Source organism: Tursiops truncatus, chromosome 12 (genome assembly GCF_011762595.2).
Source record: "Tursiops truncatus isolate mTurTru1 chromosome 12, mTurTru1.mat.Y, whole genome shotgun sequence".
Taxonomy (NCBI): Eukaryota; Metazoa; Chordata; class Mammalia; order Artiodactyla; family Delphinidae; genus Tursiops; species Tursiops truncatus.
The window spans coordinates 69271083-69285530 of NC_047045.1; the positions used below are offsets into that span (position 1 = coordinate 69271083).

General features: G+C 37.6%; 1 protein-coding gene across 11 annotated transcripts in view; it reads left to right on the forward strand.

Annotated features, from left to right (window-relative positions):
• UTRN (utrophin) overlaps positions 1-14448 on the forward strand; it is a 497402-nt gene that overhangs the window by 239503 nt on the left and 243451 nt on the right. For all 11 annotated transcript variants that reach the window (XM_019951537.3, XM_019951539.3, XM_033867812.2 and 8 more), the window contains 2 exons: positions 1936-2141; positions 4841-4995. In XM_019951537.3, coding sequence (XP_019807096.2) covers positions 1936-2141; positions 4841-4995 — 361 coding nt within the window. The remainder of the gene's footprint in view (positions 1-1935; positions 2142-4840; positions 4996-14448) is intronic.

The following is a 14448-nucleotide window of genomic DNA, read 5'->3' on the forward strand; positions in this document are numbered from 1 at the left end:
AAGTAAGCCATTTTCTTTCTTTCCCCCGTTTTTTTAATTTTTATTTTATTTTTATTTTTTTATTAACTGGTGGATTGCTTCTGCCTATCGAACTTTGGAGTGACCCTGTTTCCCATCACATGGCAAAGGAGCTTCTCAGCTTTGGTGACACCAAACTATTTACAAAAGCTTCTCCACTTTCCTTTTTCTACCATCTTTTGTTTTTTCCTCCACCCCTCCTCTCTGTCCAAAGTTTGCTTTAAGGTTTTCTTCTCCCGAATATCTTCCTTTTTCAATTTAACTCCCTCCTTTTTTTTCTCTCAATTTTTTCTGGTATAGAGGCTCCATGGTCCATATCATTATTCATTATATGAAAAACCACCCTCAGCCAGAGGGTACTACCAATAGTAACTTGCTTTTTGCACTTATTTCCAATGAATAGGATAATTTGCTTATCTTTTATGGTAAACCTCTGATACTTGCTGTCACTTGATACCTTTAGTTTTATTTGTTCAGTATTAAAGGATTCTGTTATAGTACTTTATGTAACTTTGTAACTGACAAGTAAACCATTACAATAAATTTTCCCTCTCCCTAAGTTAAAACGTAAGCAATTTATTTAAACTGTTGGATAAGACAGCATAAAATAATCTCACTGAACAATTTTTTAGAATTATTATACATAAGTATAATTTACATTTTTCTGAACAGTCTTAAACTGATAGCTCTTATGGTTTACTATAACCCAGTATTGTTTGAAGAATTTTACCGAAAGGTCTCATTATGACCTAGCTGCAATGTTTTTTCTGTTTTTGCGGTACGCGGGCCTCTCACTGCTGTGGCCTCTCCCGTTGCGGAGCACAGGCTCCGGACGCGCAGGCTCAGCGGCCATGGCTCACGGGCTCAACCGGCCCGCAGCATGTGGGATCCTCCCGGACCGGGGCACGAACCCGCGTCCCCTGCATCGGAAGGCGGACTCTCAACCGCTGCGCCACCAGGGAAGCCCTGCAATGTTATTTTTTAGTTAAGTTCTTCTTGGCCTGGTACTTAACTATAGCCCTTCAGTCTTTCTGGCATACAAGGCATCTTCTAGAAATTTGTTTCTAACTTTCTACCTACTTATTATGAATGGGTTGTTGAAGATATTTAAAGTTATTGCTTACTAGTACTTCAGTTCAAATCGTGAATTGCCCCTGAAGTAATTAATCAAAAGTTTAAGTTTCCTTAGATTTCTTTTTCCTTGACACATGTTAAAAATACAAGAGGAAAGAAAGTAGGGGAGAGAAAAGGAAAAGAGAAAGAGACAGAAAGAGAGAATGAAAGAAAGAGAAATAGAAACAATAAAAAAGAGAGAGGAAAAGAGCCAATATGGATTTTTTTATAATAAAAAACTGCTGGGTACCTAGAACTTGAATCTAATTTACTTTTAGCACTTCTCTTGAATATATAAAAACACTTCCTTTTAGAGAGGTTTCATGCTACAGTAAAACAAATGTGAAAAGTATTCTTAAGTATTTTATTTTCTTTTAAAATCAATACTTCCTTAGAGGATGACAAATGACTATATCTTTGGTCATAAAGTTCTATCATAATGTACTGTTAAAATCTGCCTTCTTCAAACCAGGTTCTGTAAATATAAATTAGGTAGGAATTTATTTTCTTTATAATTTTTAGTTTGTCAGTTTATAATACTCAGTATCTTTATTGTGAGATATTTTAATACATTTAAAATAGAGTTTAATTCAAGATTTTTTCTTCAAGGATGGTTTCAGAAATATATCAGTCATACAGTGTGGCAGACATAATAAAATTCCTTTAAAATGTATGTACCATTTTGCCTCCTTTCTCTTTTCTATATATAACCTTATTTGTGATGAATTTGGTATCAGGTATTTTTTCCCTTTCCTGATAGTTACTTTCTGGGATTTTTAAAAATATATATAATGCCTCCTCCAGTGGAAAAGGTCAAGAACCAGTGGGATAGCACCCAGCATGGTGTGGAGTTAAGACAGCAGCAGCTGGAGGACATGATTATTGACAGCCTTCAGTGGGATGACCACAGGGAAGAGACGGAGGAGCTCATGAGAAAGTATGAGGCTCGCTTCTATATTCTTCAACAAGCTCGAAGGGATCCACTTATCAAACAAATTTCTGATAATCAAGTAAGACTCATTAGATACTTTCTGGATTATCAATTTGTGGGATGTGCTTTTTTTGTTCTGTTGCTAACTGTAATTTTTAGGACCCATGTCATAATGTTTTCCCAAGTGCTTAGAATGTACACTGAAATTTATATAAAGAATTTGACCAGGAAGGTTTTTGAAAAATGTCTGGAGGCATAACAAATAGAAATGTACGTGTATCCTAGATTTATAGCTCACTGACTCTTTGCAAATGGACCTTACCCATGAGCCAGGATCTAGAAAGAAAGCATTTTCAGGATCCCAGGAACCCTCCTTTTGTTCCCTTCCATATCTACCCTGAAGGTATTTTTTTATTTATGAAATCTCCTGAGATTTTCATTTGAGGGCTACTGTAGTGAACAAATCAAGTATTAAGTAAGTTTAGTTTCTTCTAATACCTTTATAACCAAACCATTTTATCAATATCATCACAGCAGGTACCTTTTTTGTGATTAGTTGGATTATAGAGTTGATGATATTGAACACTTATGGTATTTTTAAAGTGCTATTTTAAATCTCTACAGTCATAGAAAATATTCTTGAGTTGGAGGTTATGGCTGTTAGGTTATACTTTTGTGTAACATTTATTTACCCTTCAGATAGCCTAAATGAAAGTTACGCTTGTGAAGAATATAATAAAGGATGTATGGGAAAAATCTCAGACATGAGAGTATGTTTTTATTCTTCAGACATGTAGGCTTTCCATGGTCACAACTTAAAAAGCAAGTGGCCAGGTATCCTGGTTTCCTGGATCATTCTCTGTGTTTATACTGTCTGCTGATTTGTCTTCACCAAAAGACTCAAAAGTAATAATCAGCAAAGCTCCTGGACACTTAACCAGAGGAATACAGTTAAAAGTGATATCAATGTTTCAATCTTTTTTTTTTTAATACATCCTAATTGGAGTATAATTGCTTCGTCATACTGTGTTAGTTTCTGTTGTATAACAAAGTGAATCAGCCATATGCATACATATAGCCCCATATTCCCTCCCTCTTGCGTCTCCCTCCCACCCTCCCTACCCCACCCTTCTAAGTCATCGCAAAGCACCGAGCTGATCTCCCCGTGCTATGCGACTGCTTTCCAGTAGCTATCTATTTTACACTTGGTAGTGTATACATGTCGATGCTACTCTTACTTCACCCCAGCTTCCCCCTCCCGTTCCGTGTCCTCAAGTCCATTCTCTATGTCTACGTCTTTATTCCTGCCCTGCCACTAGGTTCATCAGTACCATTTTTTAAAAATTAATTAATTAATTAACTTTGGGTTGCGTTGGGTCTTCGTTGCTGCACGCGTGCTTTCTCTAGTTGCGGTTAGCGGGGGCTACTCTTCATTGCGGTGTGTGGGCTTCTCATTGCGGTGGCTTCTCTTGTTGCGGAGCACGGGCTCTAGGCGCACGGGCTTCAGTAGTTGTGGCTCAAGGGCTCTAGAGCGCAGGCTCAGTAGTTGTGGCGCACCGGCTTAGTTGCTCCGTGGCATGTTGGATCTTCCCGGACCAGGGCTCGAACCCATGTCTCCTGCATTGGCAGGCGGAATCTTAACCACTGCGTCACCAGGGAAGCCCTGTACCTTTTTTTTTAGATTTCATATGTATGCATTAGCATACGGTATTTGTTTTTCTCTTTCTGACTTACTTCACTCTGTATGACAGACTCTAGGTCCCTCCACCTCACTACAAATAACTCAATTTCATTTCTTTCTATGGCTGAGTAATATTCCATTGTATATATGTGCCACATTTTCTTTATCCATTCATCTGAGGTATCACCTCACATGGGTCAGAATGGCCATTATCAAAAAATCTAGAAACAATAAATGCTGGAAAGGGTGTGGTGAAAAGGGAACCCTCCTGCACTGTTGGTGGGAATGTAAATTGATACAACCACTATGGAGAACAGTATGGAGGTTCCTTAAAAAACTAAAAATAGAGCTACCATATGACCCAGCAATCCCATTACTGGGCATATACCTGGAGAAAACCATAATTCAAAAAAGAATATTCTTTTCTAATCAGCAGTATAGCTCTATTCTGGAACTTTAGGGTGGATTTTTCTGCTAGTCGCTACAAAAATCATTTTAAGAACATTCATTTGTCACTTAGATTTCATGGGGCGTATCTTGATACAAGAGCTCTCAGAGGTGGAAAAAAATGTATCAAGGAACCAATGCCTATGGACATACAGCATCAATTTAGTTTATTCAAGCAACTCTCAGTAAACCTTGCTTAGCTACTGGATCCAGCCAAGCAGTTAACTTTGTAAACAGTGCTACACAGTGATCCAGGGACAAGAAGACTTCCATGTTGTTGCCCTTTCCATATCTTCAAGCACATATAGAGGAACTAACTCTGTAGTAAGCTCATTCCTATAAGATATATGTTCCTGTAAGGATCAGATATAGCAGTAGGAATGAAAGAAGACAACTGGTTTGAGGAAGTAAAACATATCAAAGGAGAAAAGACAGTAATCTTTTAATGTTATCTGCTATGTACCTGATCACTTTCACTTCCAGAATTATTTTTGTTTGAGCTTACATGCAAGAGTTTGTTTTATAATTTGCTTCCTTCTTTTGATATCTGTGTCTAAAACATACTAAAACCTACTGGAAGGACCAGTGTTTTGGTCATACTTGTTATTGAGTGATCCGGTCTAACAATTACATCTGAAATTACACCTTAGATGTTGCTTCAAGAACTGGCTCCCGGTGCTGGTATCGTAATGGCATTCGATAATGTCCTGCAGAAACTGCTGGAGGAATATGGCAGCGATGACACGAGGAATGTGAAAGAAACCACGGAGTACTTAAAAACATCATGGGTCAATCTAAAACAAAGGTAATGCTAAGGCCCTGGCAGCTGTATGTATGTATGTTGTCAAGTTGATAATTTTTTTTTTTTTTTGCGGTATGTGGGCCTCTCACTGTTGTAGCCTCTCCCGTTGCGGAGCACAGGCTCCGGACGCGCAGGCCCAGCGGCCGTGGCTCACGGGCCCAGCCGCTCCGCGGCATGTGGCATCTTCCCAGACCGGGGCATGAACCAGTGTCCCCTGCATTGGCAGGCGGACTCTCAACCACTGCGCCACCAGGGAAGCCCAAGCTGAGAATTTGATTGCTCTGGCTTTCTCATGGAAGCGTGTGGAACAGGTCACATATTTTATTATTATTTTTAAATTTTCATGCTGTACTGAGTTAGTATTATCACACTTAGTACAGAGTGTATATTTATACATTGGGTACTTGAATTTCTGCAATGGAATTTTCCTTGAATGAGTCTAAACCTTGCCCGTGATCATTTTATGTGTTCCGATTTTCTTATGCCTCTTGAGTACATTTTGTAGTACTCTGATGGTAAGGAACACTTAGGTATTACAGAGGCAGCAGGGTAATATTATCCCTAACCGTAATTAAAGCAGTGTGCTGTTTGGTCAGGTCATCTCGGTGTTGGCTGAGAACACATGGATCCACACTAGCTCCTGAAGTATACTAAGTGTATGTTGGGCTTCAACTAACTTACTGTCTTTTCTTTTCATTACTTTATCTCGTCAGTAAATTTGGAACAGTCTAAAATAGCGTACGTGTTTATAAGAGAAATTTTCCTTTCACTTGAGCATCTAGAGTTTGAGGCACTGTAAACAATGGTTAGCATCCTTTAAGACTGCATATTTATATTCATCATCCGTAAAACACTGTTTGCTTCCTGCATAGTACCGTGAATACCTGTGTCTGAATGAAATTATGGTTTCACACATCGTGAATATTCAGATGCAACTGCCTGAAAGCTAACTTGATATCAAAACCACATTTATTTTGCAGTGAATAAAACGGATAATATCAGAACACTTTAATAAAGTATGGACAAGCATGTAGTAATGGTTTGATATGGAGGTATTTTGTACATTTTTAGAATGTCATTTTTAGTTAGAGTCTCTAATGTAAATTTGGGGAAACTCAAAGAAAAGAATTATGAGCAGTATGTGAACATGAATGTGTTGCTGCATATCCCTAGGATTCTGGAGAATATAAAGACAAGGATAGCAAATACAAAACTTCAAAGTGTTTAAAGCAGAATATAGTTATAATACTGGTCTTTCTAGCATTTTAGTACAACTGCTTTTCTCTTGTTGTAACAGGTAATTTGGATATAGTAAGAATCCCAAAACTGAGGCAGGGAAGAGGAGGAATTAAAAACAGCTTTGAAGTACACATTTCTAGTTACAAGATAATTTCTGGGGATGTAAGATACAGCATGGTGATTATAGTTAACAGTACTGTATTGTGTATTTGAAAGTCACTAAATCTTAAAAGTTATCACAAGAAAAATGTGTAACCATGTGTAGTGATGGATGTTAACTAAATTTACTGTGCTAATCATTTTGCAATATATACATATATCAAATCATTGTTGTACACCTAAGGCTAATACAGTGTTGTATGTCAATTATATCTCAGTTAAAAAACCCAGCCTTAACATTAAGAGAGATCGTCCTTAAGCATACTTTATCTGTGTGTTTCCACAAATTCCGTCTACTGTAAGAATTATGACTTTGTTTTTATTGTAAACAATACCAGAAAAATTGATCACTTAGGAATGTGTGGCCAGCTTTATTTAGCAACTCCAGTTCTTTTTTTGCTTTTACTTTGTAAATATTTTAAGACAGCCTACAGCAGTGGTTAGATTAGATGGAAGAGGCAATTAAAGATGAATTATATTCCAGGGTGATCTTTCATTTATGATAGCTAAGACAACCACAGTGTTCCAGTTTTATGGTAGTTACAAGTCATTGTCTTCATTCTATTTTCTTTCTGCGTTTTAGGGGAAATAAGTAAACATGTTAATATTTAGATATGGTTTAGGTATGTTATTATCTATAAAGCAGAGGAAATACAACAAAATTGTGGCTCATGGGATCCCATCATAGTGATAGCTGGGTTTTCTATGCATTGCCAGGATTTTCTCTTTTAAACACAATGATATTTACAATTTCTAACTGTTTAATTGAAGATCTTCCTGAAATATACAAATCTTTCCTTGCCTTCTTTAGCAAAATACATGAACCTATATTAAACATTCTTTGAATTCTTGGCATTATTGTTATGAAGAGAGAATTAAGGAACTATAAGAGCTGTACCTGACCTTACAGTTCATTTAAACAAGTGTTTCTTAACCTTTTTTACATTATCCACCCCGCCTAAGGAGCCTTTTCAGATACTTGCCCACAGGACATTTTAATACTGTGGGTATCCTGTGTATCTGTTTCTGTACTTTATAGTTATGCTTTATACGTAAAAAGAGTAGATCTTTCCCACTCCCCTCCGCCACCTTGCACCACCAAGAACCATACTTTCTTCCATCGAGAATGCTTACTCTAATGCTCCCTCAGACAAGTTAAATGACACGTTCAAAGGTACATGGCAGAGCCAAGATGATATTTTTCTTTATTAAATTATGACAATGCTCTCCACGCTCTGAAGAATTGGTGGTGAATACTTTCAGGCTGCTGTGCTTTGTGAGATTTTGTGCTTCGTTTTTAGTGTATAAATTTTATTGGGCATCTCCTAATTGTCGGGCTCTGTGCTAAGCTCTTCACTTGCATTATTTTATTTAATCCTCTGAATACCCATAGGAGATAGGAAAAATTTTCATCAACATTATATCGATGAACAAACTGAAGTAGAGAGAAGTTAAGGAATACCGGAGATCACAGAGCTCCTACGGGCAGAGCTGAGATTGGAATCCAAGCCTTTTTTGACTGTGCAGTTGGGCTTTTATCTTTCTTAAAAAATCGCTTTATTTTTCTTCTTTGCTGTCAGAACTTCAGCTGTTGCTGATGACGGTTCTGAGTACCCACCTCTCAGATCTTTGTGATTCTACTTACTGGTTCTTATCTGTGTTGAGTTTAGAAACCAGATCTGATTAAAGATATGGGGTCCTCTGCTACGAATAAATGTAACTCTAGTACATGGCCATTGTGCCTGCTGTAGTGGCCCTGGAGCACCTTTACACCATGGCTTTTCTCTCATCTCCCAGCTGTGTTCTGAATGTACATTGTAGTCAGCCAAATTCTGGAGGGGTGAAGGGTTATTATATTGCACATGGAACACTATTATTGCGGTATAATATATGAAATTTAATATCAGCATTCAAAGGAAATGTTTTGTCTGAATTGCAGTTGGACTAAGTCATTTGGCCATTCACGATCCCTTATCTACCACCCGAAATCCAATGCTCACTGATAACAGAAAGCTTTGAATTGACGTGAGGCTATTTATTATGATCTTTATCCCGCTTAGTGTGAATAGCCTTGTTCCTAGCTGCAGAAATATTAATGTGTTTGCTCCTTCAGGGCATAGTTGGGGCTAACATGTCGTTTAGATACATTCATAATAATAGTTTTCTAATGTACAAAAAATGATTAATTCTGGATTAATAACTGGCTCCCGATATTTTGGATTCTGTAAACAACAGGTCTGTCTCTAACATTTTAAACTAATTGACATATCTTGACCACTATTCTTTTTGCTGGTGAAATTTTTTCCTTACATCTCTTAATGCCAGTTAACAAATTTTGTAGTGCAAATTGAGATAACGATAATTGAAATGGGCTTATAGTAACTTTCAGAGTGTAGATGCCTCATGTGGGTCTGAAATGTTATTTTAACCCTGGAGTGCGTATGTTCATGTATATGTGTATGTACGTACACATACACACATACTTGCACACATACATATACACACACATAGTTATTTATGCTGAAACATTATGAAGGAAACGAGACAATATAACTTTATGTTATAAGGAATATCCTATAGATCATTAATTATTATGTATTTTTCTCTTTGCCCTCCATCCCCCGGAAGCCATCTTTTGCTGCCTACTTTAAGGCATTTCTCGGTTTGTACAGGCAGGACGAAAAGCACACTGGCTGTGGTGTCTGGCAATCCTTGATTAACATCCCAGCTTATTCACTTACCATCTGTGTGAACTTTGACCAAGTTATTTCAACTCACTGAATCTCAATTTCTTGGTTGTAAAGCAGAGAACATATCTAATGGGTAAGATTATTGTTAGGGTCAAGAATTAGGTATAAAAGTTCCTCATACATGGTATGTGCTCAACAAAAGCTTACCCCAAATTATCATCATCTGCTCTGTCATATTATGTGTTCCTTATAAATCCGTTGCCCTTTGGTCTGTTGTGCAGTACTGTCTGTGGTTAAATCAGCGGAAGGTTTAGTCATCGTCAATTGTTTGTCTGTAGTCATTTTGAATAGTCTCGATTTACATTAATGAGAAAATAAATGGTTATCTGATTTACTGAGTGTGGTATAGATATTCTAAATGTTTATTACCAGATGAAACTTTTAGAAAATGCAATTTTCTTGTTAGTGTCTTAGTCTGTTCAGTCTTCTGTAACAAACTCCACAGACTGGGTGGCTTAGAAACTACAGAAATGTACTTCTCAAATTTCTGGAGGCTGGAAGTCCAAGATCAGGGTGCCAGCATGGTCGGGTGAAGACTCTTTTCCGGGTAGCAGACTTCTCCTTTCCCTATGTGGCAGAAGGGATAAGAGAGCTTTCTCGGGCTTCTTTTATAAGGTCATTAACCTCATTCATGGTGGCTTTGCCCTCAAGACCTAATCATCTCCCAAAGGCCGACCGACCTCCTAATACCATCGCATTGGGCATTAAGATTTCAACATAGGAATTTGAGGAGGACAGATACATTCAGACCATAGCAGTTAGTAAAATCATCACAGTCGCTGAATTTACATTGCATTTAAGTGTTTCCTGCCTAAGCAGAAGTGTAACCGTCCTGGAAAGAAAGGGTGTAGTATTTTTTAAAGTTTATTTCATGTGAGAGCCACAAATACAGATTTATCTAGTGAAGGAACTTTCTTCTTTAGAAATGACACTGTCTTTCTAATTAATGTTCATTAACTTGTTATTAACGTCCTGCTGGACATGTGGAATGCACGTAGTTTACAAGGGGTTATATAAATACTGTGTATACTAAAGACTGAATTTGTGAAGCCCTTGATTATTTTGAAAACATTACATTCCAAAAATTTGAATTTGCCTTTGATTGCTTTCCCAGTTATTTTTATTGTATATTTTGAAACTTTCATTATTTCTGTTATTACTTTTTCAGCAGTGATTGTTTATTGTCCCAGCTGACTAATAAAAATGAAATGTTCTTCTTCAGCATTTATTCATTGTTTGATTTGGCCAGTTTCTTTGAACTGTGGTCAGTGGAGATACTCATATGGGGATTGTGTCCTATGGCCTGACATCAACCTGGCCCATCCTTTGCACTCTTAAAATGAGTGTTGTAGCAGCTGTCACTCCCAAATTAATGCGCTTAGGTGAAAAGTACTGGTAGCCATATCCTTTGAGCCTGTATGCTGGTATGAGATTTGGGTCAGTCAATTTGATTTATCCTCTCCGAAGCTTGCTCCTTTCCCTGAATGTTACCTTTATTTTCCAACCTGTTTCTTTTATTTTCATTGCTAGCATTTCGTTTTTAGTTTTCCCTTCTGAGCTGGGAAGGAAACTGGTAAAGAAGAAAAGTGTAAAAATTATACTCTTCTTTATTTTCCTTTTTTGTTATATTGTTTTAATATTTCAATTACTGTTTTATTGCCTTTGAAAAAAATTTACCAATAATGTCTTTGTGGTACAAACCTAACAATACTAATGTTTTCATTTTGTATATAACAAGCTCAAGCAAGCAGTTATTTTCTTAATGCATTTAACTCCATAATAAACAACCTAAAGGACCAGTGCCTGTAGCCTTTGTCTTTGCTTTCATTTGTTCTTTTTTCCCATGAGTTAGTTCATTAAATGTTTATTTATTTAACCTTATCTTTGTCAAGCTCTGTGATCAGCCCTGAAGCTTCAGCCATAAACAGTGCTCTGTGCCTACCCCCCAGGAAGCTTTCATAGGAAGATCCAGGTAGTAAAAAGAAAATAATACATAATTATAGATGATGATTTGGGAGGCAAAAGAAACTAAAGAGGTGCTACGTAAGAAACTAAAGAGGTGCTACGTAAGAGAGGGAATTATTTAGCTTGGCTAAATTTAGAAAGCATAATGCAGAAGGCACCATTTGAGCTGATTCAGGTTAAGAAGAACCATCTGAAAAAAATTCTAGGGTCAACAGCAAAGGTAAAAGTCATGAGGCAGGAAACAGCATAGAATGTGGTTGAAATAAAATGAATAAGGGGGCTTAAGAAGTGGTAGAAGAGGGAGGCAGAGGCAACATCATGCTGAACTTTATAAGACATGGGAAAGGGTTTGGATATTAAGTACAATGGAAAGCTATTGGAATCAGTAAGCAAGGGATGACACTATCTAATTTATAATATTCAATCGAATCTTGCTTAGTCTTATGAGGAGAATATATTTTAGGGGTGTAAGAGAATAATTGGGACAGCCAGTAAATAAGTGATTATTGTGGTCCAGGTGAGAGATGGTGGGTATCCTGGGATATTGTGTACCAGCAATGGTGGAAAGAAGGTCATGGCTTTGAGATGTACTTCGGAAGTAGAAAAGATGTTTGATGGATTAGATATGTAATTTGGGGGAGTGGAAGCAATCTAAGATGGCACTTTGTGAAAGGATGAGTGGTAGTACTGTTCACTGGAAAAGGCAGTGGGAGTTTCTGGGAGAAAAAATTCAAGAACTGGATGTTGACATGCTCATTTGAGATGCCTATTAGATATCCAAGTGTATAGGTCAAATAGATAATTGGATATGTGAATCTGGAACTCAAACATTCCAATGCTCAGATAGGAATTGGGAAGTTCTTAGCATCTACAGTGGAGGTTAAATCTGTGGGACTGGATGAGATCACTGGGAAAAGAATAAAGATGGAGAAGAAGGAGATGGATTGAGTCCATAGAGTCTAGGGTTTGGTGATGGAGCAAAAAAAGGAAAAGAGAACAGAAAAGGCTCAGAAAAATCTTCGAATGAAGTAGAAACAAAATCCAGGTGTTCAGAAATACAGGGAAGAAAATATTTTTAAGAGGGAATGGAGAGAGGATAATATTTCTAAGAGGGAATGATCCATTGTGTTTAATTAGGCTGAGAAATTCGAAAAGATGACACAACACCATTCCTGGAATTCCACATTTTGGAGATTTTGGTGATTTTGAAAAGAGCAATTTCAAGTGAGTAATGGGGTAGAAAGTAGAGAATGAGATCAAGTTGGGGAAATAGAAATGATTTGTGGAAAGATCACCAGAGAAGTTTGTTGTAAACAGAGGCAGAGAGATTAGGTAGTACCTGGAAAGCAATGAAGGTTAAAGAGAGGTGAATGACTTTTCTTTAAAATGGGACATGAGAAATAAAGCATGTGTGTATGCTCATGGGAATGATCTAGTAGAGTGATGTCAGACTGAGGTGACAAAGGAAGAGGAAAGAAGTCCTTCTGTTGATAAGGTGAGATCTGTAGAATTGAGTTTGGTAAGAGCTGGGCTGCTTTTTCCATTATGACAGGAAGGACAGTGAGAAGATGAGTATAGATGCATGTGGATTGGAGCCTTAGTAGGGGGAAGATGACATATTCTCAGTGCAATGACTTCTGCTTTCTTTATGATCCATGAGGCGTGCTCTCAGTGAGGCTGGAAGTGTGACTGAGAGAAGTTTGAAGAAAGAGGATCAGTTGTAGAATCTAGGTGGGTGGGACAGAGAGCTTCCTAGGGGAACTTTAGTGCTGGGCAGTGATGGGTGCCTATTTGTGATTTATTATAATAATGTAAAGGAAAGATAGCCCTGTTGTGGTGTTCTTTAGCAATGTGTATCTACTCGGAGGCAAGTAGAAAGAATGCAGATGAAAAGTCAGACGGAGAGGGAACAGGGGAGAGGAAGGTATTTGTAAGGTAGTGGAGACCGGGATGCACTAGTGCATAACGGTGTCTATCATGTCCCTTTCCCTGGGAGGTGCAGTCCCTCACTGGAGCCTATGGCTTGGCAAGTAGATCTTGAGTTGGATTTCAGACTCCACTTACCTGTTGAGGCAGTGAGCAGCCTATGTGCAGTTACCATGGACCTGGAGGTCAGTATATGAGCATAATGGAAAATGTCTTCTGCTTTGAAGGAGTAGGATTTTGCCTGGAAGATGGGAGAACAGCGGCTTGGAAGTAGCAATTCGAAGGAGGCGGACCCTCATTCCAACAGTTGTGCATCACGAGGCATATAGGGTCTGAGAGAAAAAAGAAAAAGACTTCGTTAGAAGTCTGCAGACAAATTGATGGCACTAGGGAAACCAATTTCACTTAAGACAGGGTAAAAGGATCTGAGGAATCTCCCAATCGTAGAATAGGTTTCCAGGCTTAATGGAAGAAGGGTTTTGGGGGTAGATTGGGAAAGGTATGGAGCAGTATTGGGGTTATGGTCCGGTATTGGTTGGCTAAGACCAAATATCTGGTAGTGACTTAGTTAAAAGGGAAATAGGATGTGGTGTGATAAATCCTCACACAAGTTCTGACTTGAATAGCGGGGTTGCGGGTACCTCTCTTAAGCTTCCCAAGTGGTGTGGTATTAGCAGCTTAGAACAGTCTCCTTGAGTTCCATGGAGTGAATTTTTAAGTGCCTGATGATGACCCAATCTCTATGCAACAGAGACTGGTCACAAAGTACCATAGATGGTTGGGGATATCTCCAGTGACTAATTCTTCATTAAATCCACTGCATTAAAGTGTACTTTAATATATTTCCTAGCTAAATGATACTTTATACACCAAAGGACAAATTACCTTGTGAAGGTACTCAATGGGAAGCTTAAAGAATTGTTTCATTGTAAGTTTTTTACATGCCACTCAAACTAGTGATGCTACTATTTTCCACTCTAGAAGAGGTAAATATATTTAAATCTCATGTAACTGTAAACGTCACCTTTAAAGTATACCGAAATTTAGCAACACATATCTGTGGGTTTGCTAAGACACTCTTTTCCATTGAAGTCTTAAAAAAAAAAGACATATCTACTTGTGTTCAGACACTCTTTTGACCAATTATATGCACATGCACATTTGATTAAACAATATTATATCTTGTAGCTTAAAAATGAAGCATTATTTAACATTTAAAATAACATTTTAAAAATTCAGTTATATGGGTGGCCATGTTTTGTAATGCTACAAAATGACTATAAGCTATTTTGTAGCCTATCATAGTTGCTTTTATAACAGAAATCTCTTTAAAAGCTGAGTTTACATTTAAAAAATCCAAGTTCCCTTTAATGTAAACTATTATAAATCTGCCACACATACATTCTTTAAATCTTTT